Source organism: Salvelinus fontinalis, chromosome 35 (genome assembly GCF_029448725.1).
Source record: "Salvelinus fontinalis isolate EN_2023a chromosome 35, ASM2944872v1, whole genome shotgun sequence".
NCBI lineage: Eukaryota > Metazoa > Chordata > Actinopteri > Salmoniformes > Salmonidae > Salvelinus > Salvelinus fontinalis.
The window spans coordinates 8,569,638-8,584,812 of NC_074699.1; the positions used below are offsets into that span (position 1 = coordinate 8,569,638).

The 15,175-nt window shown below is 43.3% G+C and overlaps 1 protein-coding gene across 4 annotated transcripts in view; it reads right to left on the reverse strand.

The window, feature by feature from the left end:
- Positions 1-15,175, reverse strand: part of mocs1 (molybdenum cofactor synthesis 1) — a 41,765-nt gene that overhangs the window by 13,879 nt on the left and 12,711 nt on the right. For 3 of the 4 annotated variants that reach the window (XM_055899173.1, XM_055899177.1, XM_055899176.1), the window contains 2 exons: positions 13,832-13,999; positions 3,306-3,470 (listed from right to left, as the gene is read on the reverse strand). In XM_055899173.1, the coding sequence (XP_055755148.1) occupies positions 3,306-3,470; positions 13,832-13,999 (333 nt within the window). The remainder of the gene's footprint in view (positions 1-3,305; positions 3,471-13,831; positions 14,000-15,175) is intronic. The other variant, XM_055899174.1, reaches the window with a different exon arrangement.

Genomic DNA, 15,175 nt, shown 5'->3' on the forward strand with positions numbered 1-15,175 from the left:
CCTAACCAACAATGTAGTTAAAAAAAATATGGATAAGAATAAGAGATAAAAGTGACAAGTAATTAAAGAGCAGCAGTAAAATAAAAATAGCAAGACTTATATACAGGGGGGGTACCGATACAGAGTCAATGTGCGGGGGCACCAGTTAGTTGAGGTAGTAGGTAGAGTTATTAAAGTGACTATGCTTAGATGATAGAGAGTAGCAGTGGTGTAAAGAGGGGGCAATGCAAATAGTTTGGGTAGCCATTTGACTAGATGTTCAGGACTCTTATGGCTTGGGGGTAGAAGCTGTTTAGAAGCCTTTTTGGACCTAGACTTGGCACTCCGGTACCGCTTGCCATGCGGTAGCAGAGAGAACATTCTATGACTAGGGTGCTGGAGTCTTTTTAGGGCCTTCCTCTGACACCGCCTGGTATAGAAGTCCTGGTTGGCAGGAAGCTTGGCCCCAGTGATGTACTGGGCCGTTCACACTACCCTATGTAGTGCCTTGCGGACGGAGGCCGAGCAGGGATGCAACCAGTCAGGATGCTCTCGATGGTGCAGCTGTAGAACCTTTTGAGGATCTGAGGACCAATGCCAAATCTTTTCAGTCTCCTGAGGGAGAATAGGTTTTGTCATGCGCCCTCTTCACAACTGTCTTGGTGTGTTTGGACCATGTTAGTTTGTTGGTGATGTGGACACCAAGGAACTTGAAGCTCACAACCTGCTCCACAGCAGCCCTGTCGATGAGAATGGGTGCGTACTCGGTTCTCTTTTTCCTGTAGTCCACAATCATCTCCTTTTTGTCTTGATCACGTTGAGAGGTTGTTGTCCTGGCACCACACGGCCAGGTCTCTGACCTTCTCCCTATAGGCTGTCTCATTGTTGTCTGTGATCAGGCCTACCCGTGTTGTGTCATCGGTAAACTTAATGATGGTGTTGGAGTCGTGCCTGGCCGTGCAGTCATGAGTGAACAGGGAGTACATGAGGGGACTGAGCACGCACCCCTGAGAGGCGCCTGTGTTGTGGATCAGCGTGGCGGCTGTGTTGTTACCTACCCTTACCACCTGGGGGCGGCCTGTCAGGAAGTCCAGGATCCAGTTGCAGAGGGAGGTGTTTGTACCAGGGTCCATAGATTAGTGATGAGCTTTGAGGGCACTATGGTGTTGAACGCTGAGCTGTAGTCAATGAATAGCACTCACATAGGTGTTCCTTTCGTCCAGGTGGGAAAGGGCAGTGTGGAGTACAATAGAGACTGCATCGTCTGTGGATCTCTTGGGGCGGTATGCAAATTGGAGTGAGTCTAGGGTTTCTGGGATAATGGTGTTAATGTGAGCCATGACCAGCCTTTCAAAGCACTTCATGGCTACAGACATAAGTGCTACGGGTTGTAGTCATTTAGGCAGGTTACCTTAGTGTTCTTGAGCACAGGCACTATGGTGGTCTGCTTAAAACATGTTGGTTTTACAGACTTGGACAGGGAGAGGTTGAAAATGTCAGTGAAGACACTTGCCAGTTGGTCAGCGCATGCTCACAGCACACGTCCTGGTAATCCGTCTGGCCCTGCAGCCTTGTGAATGTTGACGTGGTTAAAGGCCTTACATCGGCTGCGGAGAGCGTGGTCGCCCAGTCTTCCGGAACAGCTGGTGCTCTCATGCATGTTTCAGTGTTATTTTCCTCAAAGCGAGCATAGAAGTAGTTTAGCTCATTTGGTAGGCTCGTGTCATTTCAGTTGAAACGTACACTACTAAGGTCAGCGCTACCGGAGATATCAATGTCTCTTCCTGTGTTTTGATTCAGACAATCCCGCAGAGGAAACGTGAAGGCTAGGTTGTTTCCATTCCATTGATTCTAATTGGAAGGGCAGTCGGTTCTACCTGATAGCTCCTAGGGACATTGGTCTGTGGAGTGACCTAAGATTTTGTATAATCTTCAGTTTTATATATGATTTATAAGTCAAGAGGCTTGTAAGTGTTTTGGAGAGACGAGGCTCATGACTGTCTCGCTCTCCGCATGCTTTAAACTTAATGAAGTATGTAAAGGGGAAATGGATAGACTATGCCATGACTGTGTTGTATCTTGTGATCTGTTAGCCTACCAATGCTGTTACCGACCAATCATAACTCTATTGAGGTGCTCACATTGGGAAGAATCATCATCCAAGATACAGGGTTAAATAAAATAAAGCGACCCTTGAATAATTAGCGTAAACAATAAACCGTTCCAAATACAGTTTAATGGGTGTTCAACAGGAGGATTCAAGTGAAACGGCTAATTTGGCCCACACCTTGATTTTAGCTAAGTTGGGATTTAGAAAGGCACTGACTATAGGAGGTTGGGCTTTTACTGACATGCTGTAGGAGGTTTCTGCGCTTTTGAAACAGGAAGCTAATCAATATCAATGAAAAGTATTTGCAAATTAAGTTGCTGCTGTACACTGATGGGGGCATTACCATATTTGGGTGTCATGTAGGAAAATCTTACAGGTCAATACAATTCTGTCAAGAACATTTCCATTATATGGTTTAAAAATGTATCAGGTTGAACAAATTCTTAAAGTGCTGTGATCATGAGTAATTTGAACATGTTAAATCATCCATGTATCACATTATGTACCGCAGGGTCAGACAAATGTTTTATGCATGTTAGCTTTCAGTTTAGTTTCCTCATTACATGAGGTGAATAGGGCTCAACCGTTTTGAGTTTTCAAAAATGTGCATGGAAAATATCATGCTTTTTTGTTGTGCACTTCCCTTTATATCTTATCAATAAACCCTACATTGTCCATGGTGAATGTGTTGTTTTGTGTCCCTCACTTCATACTTAACTAATATACTTACAGTATGTGTAGCCCTAAGAGTAATTCCAGAAAGATTCTTAAATGAAAGCCAGCACACAACAGTAAAGTGACATCATCCCTACTCTGAACTTGATGAGTTTTTAATACGGTTGTCCATACAACATACATTTACCTCATTTGGAGACAGAGATATACCGGAAGAACAGCCGGAAGAACACCTTTCCCACATCTTCTATATCCCTCTGGACAATGAAACCAGTCAGCCCAACAGTGAAAGCCCAGTGTACTGTAAGAGGTTTGGCTCTGACTTCCCTTTTCCTGTGTGCTGCTGCTCTCATTCCTCAGCCTGTCTAGTCCATCTGTCCCTGCCTCCCAGGAACCTGCCTCCCTGAGCTCTGCCCCTCTGTCAATCCTAACATTGGCTCCAGTCGCTGAAATAGGTGCTGAGCACACATTGGCTCCTTCCACAACTATGTTCGTTTGGCTACCAGGCAACATACTGTAGGTTATGGGGAAGGTGTGCTACCTTTCCGCCGGACGATGAACTCAAACTTAGCCGGCACCAGGGTGTCCAGGCTGATGTTGAGCAGGTCCAGACCAGCCTCCTTCAGTTTAGGCAGCTGCCTCGCCAGGTTCATACCGTTGGTGGTCACAGCGATGGTCTTCAGGCCCTCCAACTTCCTCAGCTCCGCTGGACAGACAGATGGACAAACAGACAGATGATAAACTGGAGCTGTGTTACAGCACAGTGACAAATGGCATACAATTCCTGGTTGAATTGAACTCTGTTGACTACAAAGTAAGTGGGTGTGACTGGCTAAGCGTGCATATCACAAGATGGGGTTTGGGGATCATTTGCAAGATCATCAACCACAAAGCCCCACTTCACACAGCCACGGAGACTTCAAACACTCCAGTGTAAAGCTACTAGAATCAGCTTCCCTTCCCTCAATTCTAACCATAAACAGGAGAGGGGAAATGCAAAACTGACCCCAGATAAGCATCTAGGAGCAACTTCACTCAACACTACCTTAGACACCCTGGGATGACCTTTGACCTCAAAAGAAAAGTGCCAGTAGACATATCTGCTGACGTCACGGTGCCAATCAGAAAAGGTCACGCGTTTGATCAGCACATGACAACTGGTGAGCAGTGTCCACATGGACGCCATCCCTACCAGAACATCCAGTTTAGACACGCTCAATTTACTTTTTCGCCATGACCTGGTTTGGCTTCTGTTGTGCAATTTCCCCTTTTAAGCCTTCCCCTTGATGACATCACATCCTGCAGATGCACTGTCCTAACCCCACAAACCGCAAGGAAAATAAATGGATTCCAATGCCTACCGTTATGACATCTACTAAACAGCACCTCTAACAACTTGAACTCAAAACGACCAACCATGGAGGAAATTCTAATTTGGGGAATTATTGTGTAAATCCTGTATCAATGAATGTGTATCTTGGATGATGATTCTTCCCAATGTGAGCACCTCAATAGAGTTATGATTGGTCGGTAACAGCATTGGTTGGCTAACAGATCACAAGATACAACACACAGTCATGGCATAGTCTATCCATTCCCCTTTACATACTTCATTAAGTTTAAAGCATGCGGAGAGCGAGACAGTCATGAGCCTCGTCTCTCCAAAACACTTACAAGCCTCTTGACTTATAAATCATATATAAAACTGAAGATTATACAAAATCTTAGGTCACTCCACAGACCAATGTCACTAGATTAACTTTAAGTCACAATCATAGCTATTGGATCTTGCCATTTATTATTAGGGAGTTATTCCTCCTAGCAAAAAATTATACAGAAACTGATAAAACTGCAAGAGAAAAACAGAGGTTTATAATTGTAGCAGGCTTGGTTTATGTGCCGTGTATACTGAACAAAAATATAAAACGCAACATGTAGCCCCATTTGTCATGACCTGAACTAAAAGATCCCAGAAACATTCCAATGAGCCAAGACAAATGAGTCTCAGGTTGGGAAAATTATTAATTTTTTATTTTTTATTTGAGTAAACATTGAAAATGGGTCCCACAGACCAGAACACTACACAAGGGTTAAATAAAATAAAGCGACCCTTGAATAATTAGCGTAAACAATAAACCGTTCCAAATTGTAAATTGCATTTACGAATGAATGTGACTGGTATTAGTCTTTGCTGTAAAAAAAACAACTTTACAACAGACTCTCCGGTATGCTTATAAATTTATTTGGTGTTGTTTACATTGTTCCAAACTATCAGAGAAATTATACTATAACCTAACAGCACCTGATTAGCACACATAATATGCATATAGCCCTTGCTCCTTCATTTTTATTGATCTCCAACTATTTTCCACAATTAGTCAAATGTATTCGTCACATCTGATTTCCACTTTACCTCCTTAGCAACCAGTAAACAGTCCCCCATTTCAAGTTTATTTGTCACGTCCTCTGCATCCATTTTGCTGTCATGTGTTATGATTTTATTATAAAAAATGTATTGTGATTACGATATGCTATACGTCAGGCCCTACTGGTCACCTGCATGCAATGCATACATGTGTCACAAAGAGAGCGAGGGTTGAGGGAATAGGGTGTTTTTCCTAAACAAATTAGGGATTTCGGTAACAGAACTTTTCAATCTGAAATGGCTGTAATTATGTTGCAGCTTCAGCAACAGGGAGAGCGCAATAAACACTGTTGATGCTATGTGGTGGTCGCTGCAGCAGGGAGGAGACAACATAGCACATCAAGTCTGAGCCCGGCCCGGGACAATCAAATCAATTGCGGTCGGACTCCCTTAAGTAATGTGTCTCTTAATTACTTAATAAAACAGTGTGCTTAAAGCATCAGACAAGCTCACAGGATGTGTCTATGGAAAAATGCAAGTATGAAAATCGATTGGCCGAAAGAACAGACGACTCTCAGCCAAACAAGACAATATATATTTTGTAGGGGACAGCCCTACTATCAACTGTCAATTTACTGATTCATGTCGGCACACCATTAGAAAAAAATGCAAGGAAATCAAGATATCTTGTCAGCTGCCAACTCATCAAAAGCGCTTTGACTTCTCAAACACTATATGAAAGCCTCGTCTCCTTATTAATTCAGCTACTTACTTTGCTAATTAGCAAGTTAAACCAAATACACAGCTTTAGTGCTGCCAAATCTCACACGTGAGTAGCGCTAAGCGGTATTTGAGGTTGGTTCGGTTTCAGTTCGACTATAAAAATAATCACAGTTTTCGATTTTAGTTTCAAAGATTTTTTTAAACATTAAATGCATTATGAAATAAATGACATTAAAATAATGTTACAGCTTTTTTATGGAAAAGCCAAAAATAGTGAACATTCAATTGCCAAAACATTGAAAATATTCTATTGTTTCGGTCAGGTCCACATTTGGTAGATATCAATAGAAAAATAGGACATCACTATGAAATAATAAAATGATGTGGACAAGCCTTCAAAATTTGTGTATTCGGCAATTTCAGACACACCCGTTACTGAGAGGTGTATAAAATTGAGCACACAGCCATGCAATCTCCATAGACAATCAATGGCAGTTGGATGGCCCGTACAGAAGAGCTCAGTGACATTCAATGTGGCACCATCATAGGATGCCACCTTTCCAACAAATCAGTTCATCACATTTCTGCCCTGCTAGAGCTGCCCCGGTCAACTGTAAGTGCTGTTATTGCGAAGTGAAAACGTCTAAGGGTAACAACGGAACAGCCACGAAGTGGGAGGCCATACAAGCTCACAGAATGTGAGCTTCGTGTGCTGAAGCATGTAAAAAAAAAAAAAAACACTACAGAGTTCCAAACTACCTCTGGAAGCAACATCAGCACAATAACTGTTCGTCGGGAGCTTCATAAAATGGATTTCCATTTCCACAAGCCTAAAATCACCATTCGCAATGCCAAGCATTGGCTGGAGTGGTGTAAAGCTCGCCGCTATTGGACTCTGGAGCAGTGGAAACATGTTCTCTGGAGTGATGAATTCACACTTCACCATCTGGCAGTCCGACGGACAAACCTGGGTGCCAGGAGAATGCTACCTGCCCCAATGCAGTGTCAAGTGTACATTTTGGCAGAGTAGGAATAATGCTCTTTTTTCTCTCCCTTGTTCATGGTTTGGGCTAAGCTCCTTAGTTCCAGTGAAGGGAAATCTTAAAAAAGGTACAGCATACAATGACATTCGAGATGATTCTGTGCATCCAACTTTGTGGCAACAGTTTGGGGAAGGCCCTTTCCTGTTTCAGCATAACAATACCCTCGTACACAAAGTGAGGTCCATACAGATATGGTTTGACGGGATCGGTGTGGCAGAACTTGACTGGCCTGCACAGGGGCCCTGACCTCAACCCCATCAAACACCTTTGGGACAAATTTAAACGCCGAATGCGAGCCAGGCCTAATCGACCAACATCAGTGCCCGACCTCACTAATGCTCGTGGCTGAATGGAAGCAAGTTTCCACAGCAAATCTAGTGGAAAGCCTTCCCAGAAGAGTGGAGGCTGTTATAGGAGCAATGGGGGAGTGGACCAACTCCATATGAATGACCATGATTTTGGAATGAGATGTCCTGCAGCACTAATGTGTTCGACGGAAACATCATACAACTGGCGGCCGAACTCAGTGTGCAGGCGCACGGCCCGCCACAAGTGCGCAATGGGACAAGGACATCCCGGCCAGCCAAACCCTCCCCTAACCCGGACGACGCTGGGTCAATTGTGTGCCGCCTCATTGGTCTCCCGGTAGCGGCTGGCTGCGACACAGCCTGGGATCGAACCTGGGTCTGTAGAGACGCCTCAAGCACTGCGATGCAGTGCCTTAGACCGCTGCGCCACTTGGGAGGCCGTCAACGCTTTTTGAACGAGTAGTGTATCGACAGCCCTGATTTTTTTTTTTTTTTTAACATCTCGTCTACTCTATTTTAATATCAAGGATTATTTAACTTTCTCTGGTCACAGGAACAGGAATTTGTGCCTGAGGCAGATGAGGTGCGACTCAAGACTGTGTCCCCTCTCTCTGGTCAGCCTCGCCAGAAAGGAAGGAGCGAGCAGGGACACAGATAGCAGCAGAGGGTTTGCCACTCTCCCCTCCTACACAGACCAATTCCATGCTCAAAATGACTGGGAACTCTGAAATCTCTGACTTCGTTGCGATCAAGAAAAAAAAAACAAGATCCGACTGGGAAAAATCGATTTGACCCGTCATCCAACTCTATTCTTTCATACCTTAAGTTCACAGATGTCATAATTTCACCTGGTTCTTTCTAACTTCCCAGTTGTCTTGAAAGCCCCATGACCATCAGATGCAGGTACCTACCATCAGTCCAGTAAAACAAAAAAGTGAATTCTTTGCAAATGATTTCAATTTATGCTCAGCTGTGCCTTGCAAGAGGTACACCATCTGCACTAGTTTTGAAATATAACATGGTCTGAGAAGAACAATATCGGCAAGCATGGCCTAGCTCGCGTTTTTCCTATTTTGTTGCATTACAACCTGTAATATAAATATGTTTTTATTTGGATGACATGTAATGGACATACAAAATAGTCAAAATTGTTGAAGTGAAAAAAATGACTAACCCCCCCCCCCCCCAAACAGAACTGAAAAGTGGTGCGTGCATATGTATTCACCCCTTTTGCTATGAAGCCCCTAAATAAGATATGGTGCAACCAATTACCTTCAGAAGTCACATAATTAGCTAAATAAAGTCCACCTGTGTGCAATCTAGTTGTGGAGAAGTACAGGTCAGGGTTGGGTTATAAAAAAATATCCCAAACTGCGAACATCCCACGGAGCACCATTAAATCCATTATTAAAAAATGAAAAGAATATGGCACCACAACAAACCTGCCAAGAGAGGGCCGCCCACCAAAACTCACAGACCAGGCTTGGAGGGCATTAATCAGAGAGGCAACAAAGAGACCAAAGATAACCCTGAAGAAGCTGCAACGCTCCACAGCGGAGTATCTGTCCATAGGACCACTTTAAGCCGTACACTCCACAGAGCTGGGCTTTACGGAAGAGCGGCCAGAAAAAAAGCCATTGCTTAAAGAAAACAAATAGGCAAACACGTTTGGTGTTCGCCAAAAGGCATGAGGGAGCCTCCCCAAACATATGGAAGAAGATCCTCTGGTCAGATGAGACTAAAATGTTGCTTTTTGGCCACCAAGGAAAATGCTATGTCTGGCGCAAACCCACCACCTCTCATCACCCCGAGAACACTATCCCCACAGTGAAGCATGGTGGTGGCAGCATCACGGTGGTGGCAGCATCACGGTGGTGGCAGCATCACGGTGGTGGCAGCATCACGGTGGTGGCAGCATCACGGTGGTGGCAGCATCACGGTGGTGGCAGCATCACGGTGGTGGCAGCATCACGGTGGTGGCAGCATCACGGTGGTGGCAGCATCACGGTGGTGGCAGCATCACGGTGGTGGCAGCATCATGCTGTGGGGATGTTTTCCGTCGGCAGGGACTGGGAAAATGGTCTGGCAGCATCACGGTGGTGGCAGCATCACGGTGGTGGCAGCATCACGGTGGTGGCAGCATCACGGTGGTGGCAGCATCACGGTGGTGGCAGCATCATGCTGTGGGGATGTTTTCCGTCGGCAGGGACTGGGAAAATGGTCAGAATTGAAGGAATGATGGATGGCGCTAAATACACGGAAATTCTTGAGGGAAACCTGTTTCAGTCTTACAGAGATTTGAGACTGGGACGGAGGTTCACCTTCCAGTAGGACAATGACCCTAATCATACTGCTGAAGCAACATTCAAGTGGTTTAAAGGGAAACATTTAACTGTCTTAGAATGGCCTAGTCAAAGCCCAGACCTCAATCCAATTGAGAATCTGTGGTATGACTTAAAGATTGCTGTACACCAGCGGAACACATCCAACTTGAAGGAGCTGGAGCAGTTTTGCCTTGAAGAATGGGCAAAAATCCCAGTGGCTAGATGTGCCAAGCTTATAGAGACATACCCCAAGAGACTTGCAGCTGTAACTGATGCAAGAAGGTGGCTCTACAAAGTATTGACTTTGGGGGGGATGAATAGTTATGCACGCTCATGTTTTGTTTTTATGTCTTTGATTCACAAGAAAAAAATATTTGTATCTTCAAAATGGTAAATCAAATGTTACAAACCTCACAAAAATCAATTTTAATTTCAGGATGTAAGGCAACAAAATAGGAAAAACGCAGCGGGGGGTGAATACTTTCGCAAGCCACTGTATTGCCAATATGCTGTGATAATGTATTAGGCTTACTGCACAAACCTCATTCCTACAGAACTGTTTTTTATTAAGTTAATGTTGGTGACCACTTCTCTAGAGAAACAGGGCGTTTGGCTCACAAAAAAACGAATTAAATGGAAGTCAAGTAACTGAACCGATGTTGGTCAACTAGTTGTTTACTAATCAACTTATGTTTGGAAATCTGTACCACCGATGGGTTTGGATTTCTGAACTTTAAATGTTATTAATCCTTAGTTATAATAGCGACCCGAGGGGCGCCATAACCGACGTGCTACACAAGAGGTTAATGGTTATCCGTGTGAGGAAGGTATATGGTGGGTGCAATTACGCTTGGAATGTAGGGAAAGCGATCACATGGCAGGCATTGACAAGGGGAGAAAGCCATGGATTAGTGACGAAGGGGTTCAAGGTCAGGTTACTTTAAGAGACAAAGAAAAGGTTATGACCTGTATCACTTATCCTGCCTTGCAATAAAGATACAATGTTTGTTCAGATGTGGAGGAAGAGACTCAGCATAGGAGAAAATGTTAAATATCAGTACTTGTGTGAATATGTCTGTCGATTTAGCTGTTTGATCCTTTGGGAAGAATAAACTTGGTTTAAGCTTTCATAGTGTGCGTCGAGTTCTTACTCTGGTAGAACCTAACACCTTGTGATCGTATACAAATAATAATTGATTGGATTTATATAGCACTTTTCTACTAACTGAGGTACTCAAAGCGCTTTACATAGGAGGAAACTAACCTCATCCACCATAAATGTGTAGGGAAAGGGGGATAAATGACTAGTCAATTGTACAACTGAAATGGCCCTAGCCCATAGGCCTATATACATTATTATATGGTTTGAATCACAGCTAAAGTGGCCAAATAACTTCTTAAACTGAAGCACATTACATTTACATTACATTTAAGTCATTTAGCAGACACATTAATCTGCTTTACAATGGGTGTAGAGACTAACTGGCATACATACACAGAACGTGTGTTTCAAGCTTGGGGAAGATCATTTCCCCCATAAATTAACATTTATAACAAAAGCATTACATGCATAATCGCATTTGTTGGTACTTGAGAATTGTGTTTTCCTGCTAATGGAACATTCATGCTTATAGCCTACTGCCGTGTGCGCATTGCTGTGCTTATAATGTGAGAAACTATTAGGCTATCAACATTTTAAGCTAAACGTTCTCATCCGTTGCGTCATGGTCATTGCTTAAAACATGTTTTTTTTTTTATGCTAGTGGTTGTATTAATCTGGGATCTAGCGCATCCAACAACTGTCCCGGATTATGTTTGGAATATTTATTTCTCGCACAGAATAGGTTAACTTTTGTACTATGGGGGAGAATAGATTGACATAGGCTATTACTTTTGCAGTTTGTTAGGCCTACTCATCTTGTTGGCTGACAAAAAGTAAATGTGGACAGTACTTCCAACATCTTCAATTAGCACCTCGGAATTGGATAAGGACGTGAGCAGTTGCGTCCCTGATGTGTCTGTCTTCACTTGTAGCCTGTGAAGCGCATAGATTTTTTTAGGAGGATTATAGCCATACAAAGGGGATGTTCCCGGGAAATTCGAGGCATTATCAAGTGCTTGGCAAATTGTTAATGAGACTGATGAAGTCTACAGCCCACGTGAAAAACAAAGCAGATCTCATGCAACTTTTTTCAAATCATTATAGTCGCATCATGCAGCCTTAGAATGTATTAAAAATCAAAACATATAGCCCAACATTTGTAACGAAAGTTACATAAATAATCTTAAATGAAGCATATAGGAGTACCGGTTACTTTGTTAACCGCTCACAGAATAGCCGCGCATGTGCGCCCTCCCTCAAATCGTTTGGAGAAAATATCCTTTCTATTTTATTTAGCTTATGTTCCAATTGTATTCTTCATACTATAAAATAATGCCACAGAATTCTAAGCAAATCTTGTCTGTTAAATGAACTAGTGTAGCCGACAGCCAGATCAGGGCTTAACATAATGACAATGCAGAGTATGCTATAATGTTCTTCTGAAATATACTACATTGTCTTCACATCATGTTTGTTTCTTTAGACATGTCTAAAATAATGGATTTATTGTGATGGTGTAGGCTGTATCACATGGATTTAGACTTTTTTAAATGCAGATGCTTGTTAATGCGTTTGTTAATTAACGGTCAATTACCGTGAGACCGACAGTTATTTGCTTGACAATCACCGGCAGACCAAATTTCATGACCATCACAGCCCTAGACACACGAGATACCGACTGGTTTTCTGATCCACGCCCATACCTTTTTTTGTTAAGGTATTTGTGACCAACAGATGCATATCTATATTCCCAGTTATGTGAAATCCATAGATTAGGGCCTAATGAATTGATTTCAACTGACGTATTTCCGTATATGAACTGTAACTCAATGAATCTTTGAATTGTTGCATTTATATTTTTGTTCAGTATATTTGAAAAATCTTTCATGCTCTACCTATTGATAATCACTCAGCTGAAAGAGAGAAATGTTATGCTCTAAAATAAGTCTACCCGATTACTTCCTATCCCTTGCGCAAATAGCCTACAACTGTGTCTGTCCCGAGCTCATTGGCACAGGAAACTGAGGCCCCAGAATATTTTATACAATGTAACAAGTTTGCTAATGCTAGCTCGGGCCAGACCCAAGTTAATAGTTGATACAATGTTAAAAGTTTGTTGTAGACAGGCTATGCGTAGCCAACAAGATTTATAGGATAGAAGTTACTTTTTAGGTTTGTGGGTCATTCTTGGGCCCAGGCAATTTCAGTCCCTCTGACTTTTTATACACTGCTCAAAAAAATAAAGGGAACACTTAAACAACACAATGTAACTCCAAGTCAATCACACTTCTGTGAAATCAAACTGTCCACTTAGGAAGCAACACTGATTGACAATAAATTTCACATGCTGTTGTGCAAATGGAATAGACAAAAGGTGGAAATTATAGGCAATTAGCAAGACACCCCCAAAAAAGGAGTGATTCTGCAGGTGGTGACCACAGACCACTTCTCAGTTCCTATGCTTCCTGGCTGATGTTTTGGTCACTTTTGAATACTGGCGGTGCTCTCACTCTAGTGGTAGCATGAGACGGAGTCTACAACCCACACAAGTGGCTCAGGTAGTGCAGTTCATCCAGGATGGCACATCAATGCGAGCTGTGGCAAAAAGGTTTGCTGTGTCTCTCAGCGTAGTGTCCAGAGCATGGAGGCGCTACCAGGAGACAGGCCAGTACATCAGGAGACGTGGAGGAGGCCGTAGGAGGGCAACAACCCAGCAGCAGGACCGCTACCTCCGCCTTTGTGCAAGGAGGTGCACTGCCAGCGCCCTGCAAAATGACCTCCAGCAGGCCACAAATGTGCATATACATGGTTTGTTTACAACTGAACATGGTGGGGTACACCATTTAATTGACTCCAGGATAAACTATTACAGCTTCTGAAACTATTCATAGGGACCCCTAGGGTGTGCACATTTTTGTTATAGCCCAGCGCTAACACACTTGATAATGAGCTGATTACTGTAGTTGGATTAGGCTTGTTAGAGCTGGGCTGGAACAATGTGCACACCCTAGGGGTCCCAATGGGAATAAACTGAGAAATGCAGCATTATGATGTACTTTTGATAAATTTGATTTGATAAAAACTAGCATATTAAAATCAGGCACATTAGCGAATCTGCTTTCTACCCAAATAAAAGGGTGCATTCGTTTTAGCCCGCCAGACACACCGAATGTGCAGTTCACACAACCCACGCCCCACTCACTGATGATGTCCAGGACGTCTGGTCGGATGAGGGGTTCTCCCCCAGTGAGGCGTATCTTCTCCACACCCTCTCGTACAAACAGCTGGGCCACGGTCAGCACCTCGGAAGTAGACAGGAGCTGAGCGCGAGGGGTGAGCTTGACCCCCTCTTCGGGCATACAGTACTGACCTGCATGGGGGGAGATTCAAGGGAGACATTTATTGGCACTTAAATAAATGGCAATACCTGATAACACAAAACCTCATCGCTAGAGCAGCATCACTGTACACGCTAGCTTGGTAATGCCGTTATACAACTACCCCAAAAGGTTCTCGTGCAGAAGAGATACAAAGCTCGACAATAACGAAAAGAACAAGCAACATCTCAACAGGAGTCAAATAAGAGGATTTTTAATAAGATTTCCTTGGTTAACATCAATAATGGGGATGGTCCTTTAGATATAAATAAATCCTCACAATTTATCCTTCATAACTAATTGGAAATTGCAAACCATTTTCCCAGTGCCAAGGAAAATGTCTACTGCCACTACCTCACAGTGCAACCAATGTTGAATGTCAAAGTATTCCTACACCTTAGCCCCTAGACTAGGCACTTGCTTCGATCTGAAAGGATCAGTAACAAGAGGAATCAAATAAAATGCACAAGAACTGAGCTATATACAGGGAGTACCAGTACCAGATCAAATGTTCAGAGGTATTTGAGGTAGATATGCACATGAAGGCAGGGTAAAGTGACTAGGCATCAGGACAGACAATGATAAGAGTATAATAAAGAACAGAGTAGCAAATTAGTAAAAGTGTTTGTTGTGTATGCGAATGTGTGTGGGAGTGTCATTGTAGTGTGTGAGTGTGTATATGGGAAAGGGAAAAGGGGACACCTATTTGTTGGTCTGTGTCTCTGTGTGTGTCTGTGTCTCTGTGTGTGTCTCTGTGTGTGTGTGTGTGTCTGTGTGTGTGTGTGTGTCTGTGTGTGTGTGTGTGTGTGTCTCTGTGTAGGGTCAGTGAGGATAGTAAATTAATGGTAACCAAACTATTTAGCAGTCTTAAAGCTTAGGGGTAGAAGCTGTCTCAGAGCCTGTTGGAAACACCAGGCTCAGTGTTTCAGCTGAATAGGCACAATCAGGACACAATGTGATTCAGACAGCTGTTGATAGGAACAAACGCTCCCAAACCCATGGAACCATGGCAGGTGGTTGTGAAGATGGACCATATGCTGCGAGGACCCTACTGGTGGGGGGAATCAATGACTCCTTTAGAAGCCATAACAATAAGGACAAGAGTAGCCGTCCTACCATTACAGCTAACAATCTCTGTTTCAGATCTGGAAGACATGTTGACAAATCAA